Source organism: Ambystoma mexicanum, chromosome 1p (genome assembly GCF_040938575.1).
Source record: "Ambystoma mexicanum isolate Mex_15411 chromosome 1p, UKY_AmexF1_1, whole genome shotgun sequence".
In the NCBI taxonomy this organism is placed as follows: domain Eukaryota; kingdom Metazoa; phylum Chordata; class Amphibia; order Caudata; family Ambystomatidae; genus Ambystoma; species Ambystoma mexicanum.
Window position 1 is genome coordinate 565,975,079 of NC_090921.1, and position 16,179 is coordinate 565,991,257.

General features: G+C 46.2%; 1 protein-coding gene across 1 annotated transcript in view; it reads right to left on the bottom strand.

Moving 5' to 3' along the window:
- The window catches only part of MKNK2 (MAPK interacting serine/threonine kinase 2), a 106,953-nt gene extending 92,663 nt beyond the window's left edge, over nucleotides 1–14,290 (bottom strand). Inside the window, exons 1-2 of the mRNA XM_069649507.1 lie at nucleotides 14,166–14,290; nucleotides 12,401–12,583 (exon numbers count right to left, since the gene is read on the bottom strand). Coding sequence (XP_069505608.1) covers nucleotides 12,401–12,451 — 51 coding nt within the window. The 5' untranslated portion in view covers nucleotides 12,452–12,583; nucleotides 14,166–14,290. The remainder of the gene's footprint in view (nucleotides 1–12,400; nucleotides 12,584–14,165) is intronic.
- Nucleotides 14,291–16,179: the final 1,889 nt, after the last annotated feature.

Genomic DNA, 16,179 nt, shown 5'->3' on the forward strand with positions numbered 1-16,179 from the left:
CTTTTTTAACCAACGGTGTTATTGTTACATTCTTAATCTCCTTTGGCACAACGCCCTCTCTAAAAGATGCGTTAACCATCCTAGTCAGGACTGGAGAGAAATGTTCTGTATGGTCAAGAATGATTATGGGTAGAATATTCTCTGCACATGACGTTGGCTTCATTTTGGACATAACCTGGCATAAGTCTTCCTCTAAGATAGAGGTGAAACTAAAACTCTCTTCCGATTTAAGAGTGTCTCGTGGGAGAAGCAATATATCTCCACCTGCTCTAGCCGTGATAATGTTATTTCTAGCTTTCAGGATCTTAGCAGCAAAACCTTCTTGAACCTTATCACAGTTTTCCCTGGTGGGTACATGGAGGTAAGAGCGTCTTGGGTTTTTCGATCCCCCCCGAGTATCTCGAAAATATTGCTGAAGTATTCCTAGGCTGCCTCCATTTCTTTATTATAATAGTTTTTTTCAGCTTCTTTCCTGTAGCTGAGACCATCTTTAATTTTCCTGTGTAGGGTTCTGACACCATTTTCTTGCTTTGGCTCTTTTATCTTGTTTAAGTTTATTTACATCTCCATTGTAACACTTATGGTGGTTGTTATTTTTTCTCACCAATCTCATTTTCAAAAGAGCAATTTCATCCACCAAGACCTGCATATGTTTATTATACTTCTGCAACATGCTCTCTCACAGTCCTCTTTGACGTGAAAAGCCTCTGAAATCTTCTGTAAGCATGGTCTTCTGTAAGCATGGTCTTAGTATCTCAGGGCCTAAGTGTTTGAAATTTCTGCTCCAAACCTTGCTATGGGGATTTTCGATCTGTTTGATTAATGTATTAAGTTGCATCTCAAGGGTAACCAGATAGTGATCTGGCCATATGCATGGCTCTGAACACTTTGGAATTTCATATTATTAGCGAAGACCCAATCTAGCTGGTTGCCTTGTGGGTTCATTATGGATTACAGGAAATCCCTTATTCTTCATGGAATTTTCCAGAAATGGCGCCTGTCTCCCGAATTCCCTCTCCATCTGTTAAAATCTCCCACTAACAAGGTGAAAGTATTGGTAGATAGGAGGTTGATCACTTGGGAGGCGAATTTATGAGCGAAGTTAGAAACTAGGGAAGGTGGTATATAACGATAATGTTGAGACAAGTCATTTGGAGTATATGTTAATTTTAGTTGAATTGTCTCACACCCTGTACATAAGTTACCCTTAAATAATGTCAAAGCTTATCTGGCTATGACAGCTACTCCTCCACTCTCTATTTTTATTGTACATTATGTACCCCTCTTGTACAGCATTTTCACACTCTGGACCAATAGGATCTTTCAGCCAGGTTTCAGTAATGCACGGTAGGGCTAGAGCCCTCTCTTTAATAAGGTCGTGAACGTTGTGTTGTATGCATGTTTGTTTAGAGACCGCATATTTAACAGACCCACTTTCAGCATTACTGTATTACTAGTGTGGTCGGGTTTTCTTCCCCATTTACCTGTCTGGAGCTACCGTTTGTCGTGATCAGATTCCCTCTGCTATCTTGTTTACTAGCTACGAGTTTGTGAACTTCAACCGTGGGGTTTCTACTAATCTTACTTCCAGTTGGCTGGGGTTTTCCTCCCCTTTAAGTCTTGATTAAAATAGGGGTCATTTGGTGCGCAAATGGGATTCAGGGTAGCATAATCCGTCGCATCAGGCTTCTCCAGAATTACTAATGCGAGATAAAGAATTCTTTAAGCTTACGCAAGGGACTCTCCTTGCAAAGACTGGATCACTGTGCGTGCCAGCGCCGGGTTTGAGGGAAATGGATGCCTAGGACTACAATCCTTCTTGGGATTATAGTTCTTTACATATAACGACGTGTGCAGAGAGGAAATGCCTTTCTGTTTTAACTCGCGTCTTGTGTTACCAAGATACCAACCAGGTTTCACGTGGACAACAAAGTCAATTCTAGCCTGGTGTCTCCCCAACAAAGTTAACGTTTCAAATGTTAAAAGCAATTACATACAGAATTAAAATACGTAATTAAAAGACACAAAGGGTCAATTTAAAATTCCGATTCTGGTGGTCCACAGGCAGCAACAAGCGGCGGAAAACGGTTACTTGCTTTTCTTCCTTTTGCTCCATGTCGGACACAGAGGAACTGGCAGATTAAAGATAAGTTTAAGAAAAATTGTGCATGCATGTGTGTGGGGGTGTCCGAGATGGAATTTTTGGGGGCAAAGAGCATATTGGGCCCCAAAACGGAACCGCAAGTATCACGACAATGTCTTTTATAGTGGCAATGCTCGCATGGGTTGTTTAACCAGGCCCGTTTCTTTCCTTTGAGCAGAACCAGCAGGTGTTGCTAAATGCTCCTGTGAATTATTGGTAACCAGTATTCTATGGGTTTGCATCCAACTTTTCTGAAATTTGCGCGGTTTAATGTGACATTGGGAACTACCATTTAATAAAAAAACGAAATACTTGTTAGCGTAGAGTGATGAATGAGTGATACTTGCTCAAGTGAAGTGGGATCCAGCAGTAGCCTATGCTACGTGTACTAAGCCGAAAGTAAGCAACGCACCCTAGTAGAAGGCTTAGTTACCAAGGGGTTGCAACACATGAAGATCTACCCACGCCCACAAACACACCAAAAAGGGCAATTATATCTCACCTCTTTTACAAGTTGGTCTATCAAGTGCGAGCAGGCCAATAAAGATCCACCAGCAGAATTCTGGCTAACAAGATTTAACCAGTTAGTGGTAACTTTGGATACCGGGGCCTATGGCCTCATTCCAAAATTTCTGGTTGAATATGTAGTAAAATGTTAGTGAGCTTCTTGACGTTTTACTTTGATCGGATGATGATGATATTTATATCGCGCCTATACACGTGTTTCAAGGCGCGGCTAGGGAGGGGAACAAGACAGCGATCTTACTGGGCCCAGTGACATTAAAACCATGCAAGTGCAGGGAGAGGGAAGGGGGTGAGGAGCAAGTGCACGACATAGGATCAGACAATGAAAAACAGTAAGTGCGGCCAGCAGGTGCCACAGTGGAGTTGCTTTTACAGGCTCAATGGTGAGCCTTGGGTAGCGCTCTCATGGAGTGATGTGAACACTAAGCAATGGATTTACATTAGGATCCAGCTTCTCTATTCACACCTCCCTGTGAAGGTCTGCTATTCTGATGAGTGTGGAGCATTATCATCTTGTTACGCAGTTTTTGAAGAGACTTCATGTTCCATGCCAGGAAGCTGTCTCACACTGGTAAGCAGTGATGGACCCCCCCCACCCCCCAAAAAAGGGGCAGGTACCCACCAAGCTACGGACCCTGAAGGAGACATTATGGGCACTGCGGGTGGTGGAGAGACAAGAGGGAGAGGGCGCTGCTCCCCCCCCCCCAACAAAGGCTGCAGAAGCTTAGTCCTTTAAGATGCGATATAGTGAAAGGAAATGTCCTTTTCACCTCGCCCCATAGTAGATGGAGTACTGGTACTCTCTTTCAGGCGTTGATAAGTGCAGGCGCTCAAAAGTAAGAAGTGCAGCTACTGAGGGCCGGGTAGGACGGGCCCATTTTAAAGCACTGGTGGTAAGGCATGTTAGAGTTAGTCCAAAGACAGCTTTAAAAACATGTATTTTGCTCTGGATAGTTATGTCCTTGGGTGTGTAGTGATGTTTGCATAGATGATGCCTTCTGTTGGGTCTCCTCAATGTGCTTTCTCGAACTGAGCTTAAGGTCTAGGGTTGCACCAAGGTAGGAGGTGCGTGTCCCCCATTTGATGGTCTGTCCGGTGAGGCTGGTTTACAACTGTCCCATTAAGTTTTTTCTGGTGAACATGGTGTCTGTGCCATTTGCCTGCTGCAGTACCATGAAGAAAGATTAACAAGTGACGCTTGGAGGTTATTATATACGTTCCTTCCAATTAAAGACCGATGACAAACGCCTGCTTAGAATATCAAAATCAGTTCCTGGACATTCGTTCAGGTTTTGAAATTGCCAGCAGCTGGGAGCTACTTTGCTCCTACTTTTAGCATAGAAGAGGGTAGTTAACTTGACAACCAGCAGCTTCTTTGGACCGCCCAGGCCAACTGGCACTGCAAGGTAAAGTTGAAACTTGCTAGGTAACTTACTGGGTTAGGTCAAAGACACCAGAGCAGCTTTTACCTCCTGCTTTTGAACCCGGTCTGTGGTTTTAAGAGGTTGAATTTGGAATGGATTAATGTGAGCTGGCAAGAAGCTTGCTATGAGGTTGATGCAACACTCCTTTGTGCCATCAAAGGCTTTGGTCATGTCCAAACAGACTACTCCAGTTGAGTTGTGGTTGTTGAATCCATGGCTAGTGTCAATCACTCTCAGCCGTACACCATTTCATTGCAGTAAATGACTGCTGAAATTACCCTGCTGTGGTAAAATAGGTAAGTGGTAAGGAATTTAGGGGGTGGCAAAAGGTAGGGGGGGCTGGGGTATGGTGGGGACCCATCCACTAAAATGGGGAGGGGGGGGGGGGAGAACAAGGAGTAGGTCACAGTTAGGTCTGCGGCTGATGGTAGAGCGCTCCTTTCTAGATTACAAGCTCTTCCTTTTAGAAGGTTTCTGCCTGAGCCAATGTTGCTGGCCAGTATCGTACTTTTTCTTGGAGTTTAGAGAATCCAGAGAGCAGGCTAATTGTTGGTAGTTTGCTTAGTCTCAGTTTTTTTCACCTTTGAAAACATGATTTGGGATTCCCTTCATGATTTAGCTAAGAGAGGATGTTGAATTTTTGCGTTGCTGAAGGTGTGAGCCTCTTGATGGCCAGGTTTGTTTTTTGTCATGCCCTGATGCTTTGGAAGTTAACCAGTTTTGCTGCAAGTCGTAACAACTCCGTCCATGTACATGGTGGGTGTGCTGTAACATCGCCGGTGAACTCTTGCTCCACCTGCTCGGTCAGTTTGCTGGCTTGGCGTAAACCAAGACTGGGTGTGTCTGCAAGCACCTATGCCGTCTCTTCTGTATCCAAGGTGGTTCTGGCCCTCTGGACGGGTTTTGCTCCCTCCTCCCAATCATGTGAGGAGTCATTCTCCACACAAACTCCTTCCGATTGGCTGCTGTGGCCTCCCGTTTTTTTCACCCACGGTGCATCCCGATTTGCTGTCGAAGAAGGCTAATGAGCATGCTTTAGCTCTGAGGGGACATGTAGAATACCTGCCACTTGCATGAAGTTGTTTCTGCCCTCCCTCAAAGGACTGCTTGATCCCATTCCATGTACTGTAAAGGGAGATGCGTTTAAATGTCTGCTTTCGAGCACAGCATGCAATAGCTTGTTGGGCTGCAGCCGTGAAGTGTTGACAGACTTGTCAATGCCTCCATTGGTATTCATGGGTCAAAAGGAGGTATGATAGTGCTCAGTTCCATTTACAAGCTCCAGTCAGCCTTGCTGAATTTATACATCATTGGTTGGTTTGTCTCACTGCAATGTTTACCAGACTTTGATGCAAAGTCTGCTCAGCTAGGATTTCCAGCTCAATAGATTATTGCAGCAAATGGCACAATATCCAGTTTATGGCGTGCTATGGGCAGGTAGTGTGTGTGTGTGCGGTCTGTAGGAACAACTACCACAGTAGTCAACCCCACACAGGTATGCAAGCAGAGTACTTCCCATAGAGTTGGCGGTCCTCCTAGCAAAGTTGTTTGGCGTTCAGATTTGCCTGCAACATTGGTTGTGAAAGAGTGAAGCAAAGCATCCAAATTATCCAAGTGCAGTATGTGGCAATATCTGTCAGTGCTCGTGCTCCGGACCCAACTTGTACTCCCGTGAGCTCAATGCTCCTGAGGGGTGGAAGCAAAGTTTCAAAATTTGTAAAAATGGGTCAGGAGAGGTTTCACCGCCTTAACCTTCCCCCTCAAACTCCCACCACAGGCACGCAAACCACACACTTCCACATACAATAACTGGGACGCCTGCAACGTCTTTCTTCCAACTCTGCTGTGCCCGTCGCCCCATACGTTCTGGGCATGAAATTTTTTTTTTTTTTTTTTTTAAATGTGTCACTCAAGACCGACCCCATACGGGGCTCGAAGTAAACAGCCAATGTATAAACTCTCACCAAGCACCTTCCGCATTTCTGCGTTTTGTGTAGCGATGTTATGAGGCCAGCCAAAGGGCAGCATGGTTTCATGGGATTATGCTGGCGCAAGACTACTACCATCTCCATCTTTACTCCCGTCCTGAACGTTACCGGGATAGTGCCTGGCTGTATAGTGCTCCCACCGGCCTCCTCAAGTAACAAGAGGCAGCATGTGGTGCTTCAAAAACCATAAACAATGTTTCTGGACATAAGCAGACATCTGTGCTTATATGGATTGAACAAGATTTGATGAGCTGGTACTACACATTTTTTAATGAAACCACTTGTAGTATCGGCCTTCACCTAATACATGCACGATTCTTCTGGGTAGGCGGCATGGAGTGGGGAGGAATTCAGGAGCTAGTACATACTGTGCTGCAGATCTGACTCCCATAAGGTATGCACTGTACAACTAACCATTAGATAATGCCCATTATGCTTTAAATCACCTCACCGGCAACTGCCTCCGTTATATGCACTCCCTGGGCTCTGCCTTCGGTCTCCCATTTGCATAACCAGCTGCGATCGGCACGCATGCTGTGGGTGGTGTTTTTTGTTGTTGTTAAAAGGATGATAACACTACGGGTTTAGCCAACCCCCGGGGAGCTAATAGCAATAAGACCCAGAGTGACGGGCTGGATCGGCCAGAAACTGGCCGACCAGGCCATTACTGGCCTGACCAAATCCGCTGCCACGGGTCTTTTGGCTGGAAGTCCCACATGTTAAATTTGTAGAACACCGATTGGCCTTGGGAGGGAACAAGTAGCTCTGGGTTGCAGATGGCATCAAGCTAGCCAGGAACTTCAAGGCTATCATAACAAGAGCCGGATAGCTCCCAGCTATTTTGTTCCCAGATTGTGTCCAGCATAACAGGAATGGCCCTAAACTAAGGGGTTGTATCTCGGCGGCCAGATAAGAGAATAGCTGTGCTCATGCCCTGCAGCATTCTGTGTTTAAAAATTGAGGCATAACCCATTAAACCATTTTGGTTGTGGAATGGGAACGGCTTATGGGAACAAAAACTTTGAGAATGGGGAGAAAAGTGATGCAAGACCATGCCCTCACTCGAGCAGGTCTGTGATAACGTAAGCTTGATATTCCAATTGTCTCATGATCCAAATAGCAGTCGGCCTAACAGGAAAGAAACAGCTAACCATACATACAGTATTGCCCCCCAGCAAGAAAGGGGCCTAGACTTTCTTGTAGTGCGAAAAAAAAATGGGCGCACAGATTTACATCTGTATTAGTTCCTTCTAAATAGTCAACACCATCTATCAGCAGAAGTCAAACGGGACACCAGAGCTAGCCCCACAATTTATTCGAGCAATAAATCTTTATTTTGATATGAACTACCAATAAAACCAGGTCCTACTCCTCAGGCAATCTCTATTTTCTACACCGGTCAACAACCCCCCCCCCCCCCCACCTGCCAAAGATGTGAGCTGCAAGCAGTGCCGTTCTCATTTTATGTCTCGTTTCCGAGTGATTGCAATATTGGCCTAACTTGCTTCTTTGGTGCAAGGCCCCCAAAGCAGTGGGAATGTGACTCCAATTCCTGTTGCACCGCTTTTCTGGGCTTCACACATTCTCTGCACAATAGATTAGTTAATGCCACGCCAAAAATGGATTAAACCTAGACTACCTGTCCTGTACACATTTACTCTGTACCAGGGTTGGCATAAGGCTTTGCACCCTAACCAAGCTGGGGGCCATGATTTTCACAGGGAAGCTATGTCTTTTGGCACAGCCTGCTGCCCCAAACCTGCTTGAAATGGCAGTCTCCAGTTCCATCACTCCAACACCCCCCCCCCGCCTTAGACCATGCTAATGGCTGCCCCCCCTTACGGGTCAGTCTTTTGTTCGGGGCAGTTGATTTTAGCTAGCCCATCTTTTTGCAGCAGCAACTGGGTAGTCCGTACTGCGACGAGGAAGAATAGGACTAGGAGTAATGAAGATTGCCTGTTGAATCTTATTCAATAGAGCTTGGACCAAATTTCTGGAGTAGTTGGGCATATTTAAATCGGGTAAACCAATGCAACTGGAGGAACTGGTGCCAGTGGCATTTTCTAAGGAGTCTCCAGCGCTCACGGGAATATATCTTTTCTTAAGATGCCAACAGGCACAAAAAATAGGTATTAATGACTTTGCTGTGTCCATCATCCAACTAGGGCCCTCAATATTACGTGGCAAGGCTTTTCTGCCAAACAGTTGCATCCAAAGACATTAAGGCCTATAATTAGACGATGAAAAAAGCGGCAGTATGTACAAGAACCCGACTTGGTGTTATTGTCTAAAAAGCCACGCCTAGGTTGAGGGATTGACTACATTGGGCCACTGGAGAGGATCAAGTGAAGTGTGTAATGGCAGAGTTGTGTGAATGTTATCTCAACAGTGGCACTGTGGTCAAGGGTCACTTAATGACAAGAGCTTGTGTACATGCAAAGAGCAAGTTGTGCTGCTGCTCAGTTCCACCAACTGTTAATGAGCTGGCCATGAGGGCCTTGGCTCGTTTACAGTTGTCTCATTCACACTGGAAACCACTGCAAGGAACAACAAAACAAATCCAACGCGAACCTAGAACGGCTACATAACCTTGAAATGAGGCACAAGGCACAGCCCAACAATGAGAAAGTGGTGTCCCATTTCCCAGGCACCCCAGTCTTTAAACGTGTTCTGGGATTCCTTAAACATCTTGGTCCGATTTACATCGGTACTGGAGAGTCCACAATCCCTTCAGAGCATGGCAAAATGATGTAATGTAGTTTAATTCCCCGTGGTTCTGCGCTACTTCCCCTTTTTCACAACCGCCTACTAACTGATTGTGTTTTAAAACCTTGCATTGTTTGCCACCATGAAGGTTGGGGTGTTGGGGGAAATAACCCACTGGCCATCCAAGGCAGTTTAGCCGTGGGCACAACAAGGTGTGTGTTTGCTCCATTCCACCACGAAGAGCCCACATTTTTCTATGAACCGTCCATGGTATGCATTTAATGTCAATAAGTCACAGGTGCTTGAACGAATACACGCTGTAAATTTGACATAGTTGGATCGGGGTGGGTCTCGTTCTCTCTGACCGCAGACTATGGACAACTACGGCGGCGAGGTGGTATAAGAAAAGAAATAATAGACCCCATTTATACATAGCTTGGCTTCTCTGTGAGCCCAACAGCAAACTAGTGACAAAGTGCGTTTGGGTTATGTCACATGTGATGCCGCTAAACAAACAGATGGAAGGGAGCCTTATAGAAGTGCCAGAATGTTCCAATACTTTAAGCTACACTGCTTCTGATGGGTCTACATCTGCTACCCCAACTACTGGCCTCCTGTCAGATTGTTGTATTTGAAGGCCATTTGCTTGCTGCAGCGTGGGTAGCCACAGATGTGTTGCACGCTACTAGAATCTGAGGGGAAGGGGACCATAAATAGGACCATAGCATGGATGGCATTTGCCTGGAGTCTGATGTATGATAGTACTCCATACCTCCATAGCATAGCAAATATTTGAAAAAAATAATGGTTTAAATGTAATTATTGCATAAATACAATTCACGTTATCAGAAAAAAACGAACGCATGTCTATTGAATCATAAACCAGCACCGATGTAGAAATGCGGCAAATGTACCTCGGTTGTAGCCAATGGTTCTGCCTGGTCACCAGGAAGGGACTGGCAGACATAATTTTTTCCAGTGCAGGACGGCATATTAGTAGCAACAATATCTTGTACATTATTGGAGAAGCTAATGGTTATGGATTCAGACGGCAGAAATGTGGGGGGACGTAGAAGGTAGGCTCCCCTTTTTGGGGGCTCACGTACAGAGCCAACTAGGGCTGGGCCCAACGGGCCCCAGGATAAAGTTGTTTGCCTACGCTCTATGCAGACTAGAATCACGTGCGTTCACAACAGGCGGCTGTAACCCCTTGGCGCCCACCCCCACCCAAAGAATCGCCGAGGATTGAGGCGCTGGACGTATCTTTCGCAGTATGTATTGGTTATGCACCGTGTGTGCGATTGGCACCATTAAGTCACCTTTTGTGCGAATGTTTAGATCTCAATTGAAACAACCTTTGTTCGGCTCCCACACTGTTAGATCCAGGAAGTATGGTTGGGAGCAGATGCCAACGCCACAACTTGGCAGAGGCCTTACGGTTGCAGTCTGTTTGCCACGATCTGCTGATGCTGGGTAACTGGCGTGGTGGAGGGGGGCGTGTTCTCTGCTCTATAGAAAAGCCTGCTGTGCAGGAATGGTGGGCTCTACAGTTGCCCCCACCCCACCCTCCTGCCCCCCACGTTTGCAGTGGCGAATATTCTCTTACATTATTGATTAGCTCTGTGGGGCAAACGAAGTAGAGGGGACAAAAGTTGTAAAAGCACACCAAGCCTTGTTCCGTTTCAGGCTTACTCGCACGGAGTTAAGCACCCAAAAAAGGTATGGGATTCCTTTATTGGAATGCCTGCTTGCGAAAGTTAAGTCGGGGTTCTTAACCCTCACTCGGTGCTTGCCATCATGATCATGAAGTACACGACCCTGCCAAAAACCATCACAATTTCGGCAGAGTTTCCCCAGATACACCACAGTGACTAATGAGAGCCATGGGACACTACTAAAACAGAACACAAGTGGACTTGTGTTTGGCATCTCCCCGCAATTTATATGGGGAGGACCTGCTCCTGGGTATGACACTCGGGCTTAAAGGTGGTAGCTATGCTCCACGGAACTAAAGTGTCCTCTCCTTACAGATAAATGAGGTTGTGCGACCCCAGGTGCGCGCTCACCTTGATGGGCCCAACTATGCACACCCCTTCCCACATGATGACGCGTTCCATAAAGAAAGCCTAAGGGATTTCCACAGCGTGACATAAACCAAATGAGCCACACTTGTTTTATTAAGACACAAACAGAGTGACACTTTACTGTCAGAGAAGAGACAACATTAAATGCGATTATTCTCCCAAGATAGAACCTTGCAACTAAATAAGACCGATGGAGTATGCCTTTTGACTAGCACTGGCAGCATCTGGGCTGCCGTCTCATTGCAATGCCAGCCACAGTTTGCTTGAGACTGCCTTGTGACCTACTTTACATTTCAAAATCATATCACCCTGTCTGGGCCCTCCCCCTTCTACCCAGTAACAGGGTGTTATCATGTGGAGGTCACCTGGGAAATAACCTATCCCTGGCGCTGTGAGCAGATTGGTTGATGCTGCACGTGGGGTGGGCGGACTTCCATTACGGCCCCAAAACACAAATGTAGCAGGGAAGATAGACGCCAATGGGCGCCACCGCCATGCTCATAGGACAAAATAGCATCACTTGCCAGCCCCATAGACTAAACAGTGGTCGAAGTGGGCAGGAGCAGTGCTCCTCTGAAGTTTTACTTCCAATACTTTTATTTTCAAGAGTAACGGCTCCGGAATGGTTTACTTTTAAAATAAAAGTGTAGGAAAAATTTCAAACTTGCACTTTAGTGCGCTGAATATTTCCTTAACAGCAGGATTGTGGGTGTGAGGGGGCGTGGCGATGGGGTGGGGGAGCAGGCTGGTAAAGAACATAGTTCCACCACTTCTTTCCATACACACCGACCACTGCAACCTCAGACTGGTGGTCTCTCATATCCGATATCGACACACAGATCATCGTCTGCATTCTTAACACGGTCAAATCGGGAAACAATGCAATTTCTGGTCAAAATAGAATAAGACACTCCCTCTCTGTATGGATCTTAATTTCACTGCAATATTAAACTTTAACACACCAGAGAGAAAGTAAAACAAATCAAACAACTTTCTTTTTCTTTAAGAGAAACGAGTTAAACAATTTCCAGTTTAATCAAGTGTGAAACTCAAATGCTTAGTTTATGGAGACAATCTTATTTAAATACACATTTCATTTCCCCCAATCCAGTGCACTATTGACTTTAGTTACTCTTTGAATTTCACCGGCAAAATTCCAAAACATGCATTGCGTTTACCACTATGTGCAATATCCTCAAAGACCTAGAATAATGTCCCCCAGCGTATGGACCATAACTTATGGGTGTGCCATTTTCCTTTCCGTCTATAAAACTAATCATTTTGACAAATATCCTTCAACATGAAAACGTTCAAACCTAGACTAGCTGTCTTCACATAAATTTGTCCAGATACATAAGTTGATTCATGAACTTTTCAAACACAAGGGCGGCACAAAAGAATTGCACAACGTGTCCAAATGACAGTACACCGTTTAAAAAAACCAAAAGCACAAAAAGTTCCGCCCCCAATTTAGAGATTTACTCATGCCAATAAGAAAAGAAAAAAAAAAAGCAGACGTTTTAGTCCTACCTTGAAGGAGCGGTGGAATCCTTTGAGTTCTGTCGTCTTTTTTTGCACCATGGTGACGGGTATTTTGGATTTCTCAAAAAGTGAGTGTGGGAGAAGAAGTCTGGAACCCCAAAAATTAGGATGGGTGGTGGGAAATGGTGGAAAAAGTGGAGCGAGCTAGTCCAAACTGGCTGGAAAGAGACCCTGTGGCGAAAGTAAGAATATGGGTGAATTGTATTTCTAGAATTCTTATTTAACATACATATTGTTCAATGTAAATGAGCCCATGTCATTCACACAATGCTATTATATCCCTTTGCCTTCAAATGCTAGTCTGTAAATTGCAATTACGGGGCTTCAGTCCATTATAAATAGGAAATGGGAAGAAAAAAAAAATCGTAGTTTCTTTTTTGTTTTACATTCTAAAGAATACAGTGCACACGTAACGTATGGATGCGAACATTTCAAACTTCGAATACTTTCCTCACACAAAAATCGTGTGATACTTTTATCCATAATTATCAAGTGACCAATTTAATATAATCGCACATGATACTTGACCGCCATTAACTAGTAGCCTAGAGATTGACTGCTTGAAGCCAAAGTTCGAACATTCGGGCTGTTAAGTTAACGTTGACACAACTGTAAGGTCAGCATATGGAACACACACCATAACTTAATTCAGAAGGCTCAACACAAATCACAATAATGCAGCTTGAACAAGCTTACATAGTCACGTGCATCAGTACCAAAAGGAAACACTGCAAAATGATCGCACAGGAGAAAATCAAAACAAAGCGCAATTATGGAGGCTGCTGGGCGTACCATAAAGACGAGCAAGGATTCCACGGTGGGCACCGACAGAGGGTGCACAAGCACACTTATTCCTCCACTAACATAGCGAATTATACACAAAGTTTAGCAAAACCACCCCCCCCCCCCCCGCCTCAACTCTAACCCAACACCTTTACGCAGTATTATCTTTACATCGCCTTCCACCAAGTGACTGCTATAGTGGCTCATTTAACATGATCCGCAAGGAGTCTCCATTGTGCAGAGCTCTTCCGTGAGCCGTTCTGGAAAGTTCAGGCCTGCAGTGAGATGGCACTTTCCAGTCTGCAGTAGACCGAGGCAACCCCGGAATCGGGCGGTAGTCCCCGTCACACAGACTAACAGGAGCCGATACAGGCATCCATCGCTCCAGGTCCAGGCAGATAACCCCGTATCCCAGTCCTCTCTGAACAACTCTTGCACGGTGTCCTATAGCTCGAGTTCCACACAGGTAACGTAACGCAGATGATTTAGCACGCAGCCCAGTTCTGCGACGCGGTCACCCGCCATGGCAGTGCACTGTGCGCCTGCAGTTTCTTGCACTAGCCCAGCACAGCCCTCAAGTGCAGCTTCGTGCATTCTTGCGGACTCGATCCCGATGGCCGCATGCAAGCTCCTTTGTCTGTCTCTTTATAGAAATACGGCCGGTGGGTTTACACGTCCTGCACAACAAATGACGCACGTAGCCCATGCGGTTCCCCCACGCCAGTGGCGATGGTGATGCAACGCTAGTCTCGTAATATAACTACCCGTGGGAAAAGAGGTTAACAAATCCAGGACATCCCATGCACCACTTGCTTCTTGCTCTGTTCCATTGTCTTAACCTGGTTTACTTCCGACCATCTTAAAGTGACAGATCTTTGCAGAAGACTAGTCTGTCCTCTCTAATAATACAATTCCCCCCTTGGCACACCACACACACAACCTGGTCGTGCCTCCCGATCCCTCCTCTCACCGTGACGGGCTCTGCAGCAGACTCTGCTGGATGGTCACAGCCGGACTCAGCTCATGGATGAGGACTTACTTTCACAGCTCCGCAAGGCTTGTGTGTGGGTTTTTATACAAAAGCATGACTCCTCCTTTAGCCCGCCTCCTGGCCAGCCCCCTGTTCCAGTGCTGCCCTGCAGCCTCACTCATAGCCAGCGCCTGGACCTCCCCATCCCACCCTCGAATCCGCCAATCTCCTCCCCACTCTAAAACGCGGTCCTTCCTCCCAGCGCCACCAACCCTGCCTCCTGACCAAATCGTCTGATGACACTGGCTGCGTGTAGCTGAAATCCACCCGGACGCTTCTGCGCACGCGCTCGTTCTCTCGACCCGCTCCATAATCTCGCGTTCTTTCCTTGCTCTGCTCAGAGACCAGGCCCATACCAGTTTAAACCAACCACACGGCGGCCCGGAAACCCACTGTCCCCTCCTTTCAGCCACCGCGCAACACAGATCCCACACAGGATGTCAATAGACGCAGATCTAACGCCGCCCCTCCTCCAAGAATGCAATGTCCCTAGTCAGACATGCCTAACGATAACAATGCCGCCAGAGCACGTGCGCAGCCTGCACAACATTATACATGCCCGGGTGTACGCAAAACACCCCACAACACGTTAAGCACACAAGTTTACAGCTTGCTACCATTTACTCAACCCACATATATGGAGTTCTTTATAACCCCAACAGGTGAAACACTTTTAATCTCCGGACAAGTGCAATTTACTTAACAATACATACAGAATTTGACAGCTTTAACGAGCACAGCAGTTTATAGACAGAGTGAATGCATGACATTATAAACATTTAGCGGGTGCATTACTTTTGTGCACATGTCCTAAGGTCACGTTTTAGTGCTAGAACCACGTCACCTCACGCACATTGAGCATGCGTGAAGTGACGTGGTTGTTTACAGTACTTTAAGTGGGATTAAAAATCGAGGGGGGCTGTCCTTCGGGGGCGTGGCCCTAAGAGGGGGGAGCTGGTAAACGGAGTAGTGTTGGGGTCTCTGACATTATTACCTTTATTTTGTTTTTGGCGGGTGAGAGCCCATTCAAATGAATGGGCGCGCAGGAGGCTTGGTGGGTGAGTCAGCTCTTTACAAGACTGGTGACACCTGCCAAATGTGGGTGAGTTGAGAGCTTTGCCTTTGATGCGCCCAGCCCCTCCCTTTAAACAAAAGAAGGGACTGGGCACATCAAAGCCCCAGCTCACACCCAGCAGGCAGTCCTTTCATTCAAGGAGCCTGCACTTCTTTAGCTTTAACCACAGGCTCTTTGAATGTAAGGTTGCCTGCTGCTGATGGCTCTGTACTCAGAAACAGGAGGGGGGCTGGACTGCCCAGCTCTCCTTTTGTTTTTGAGCAAAGTCATCACCCAGCATAAAGCCAAGGTGCTTAATGCTGCTTGATGCTCTGATTACTTACCAGCAATCTTCATTACACCTAGTCCTACTCTTCCTCGTCACAGTACTTACCTCATGAGGCCCCCTGCCTCCGACACAGGACCTTCTTTTATTTCTTTAAATCCCTATAACTCCTCCCCCCACCACCAGATCACTCAGTTTCATATTACCAAGCCGGAGCATGGGACCTTCCCCGCAGAGAGGGAGAGGAGGGTCGTCCGTACTGTGACGAGGAAGAATATGACTAGGAGTAATGAAGATTGCCTGTAAATCATCAGAGTATTACCTCCACGTCCACTCTTCCTCGTCCCGGTACTTACCTCATGAAGCATACCATAGCAGCTACACGGAAAAGGTCCCAATGAGATACAGAGCCATAAACTGCAGAAAACACACACCATTAATAACTCCAAGAACACAACACCACAGACAAAAACCCCAACTCTGAAGGAACCATCCTCCGAGTGGGAGACATTCAACTGATAGTGGTTGATAAAAATGCTTTGAACAGCCCTATACATCTCCTGTAGAGAAAACCCTCCTTGCAGCAGCCCAGGAATCCGACAGACCCCTGGTGA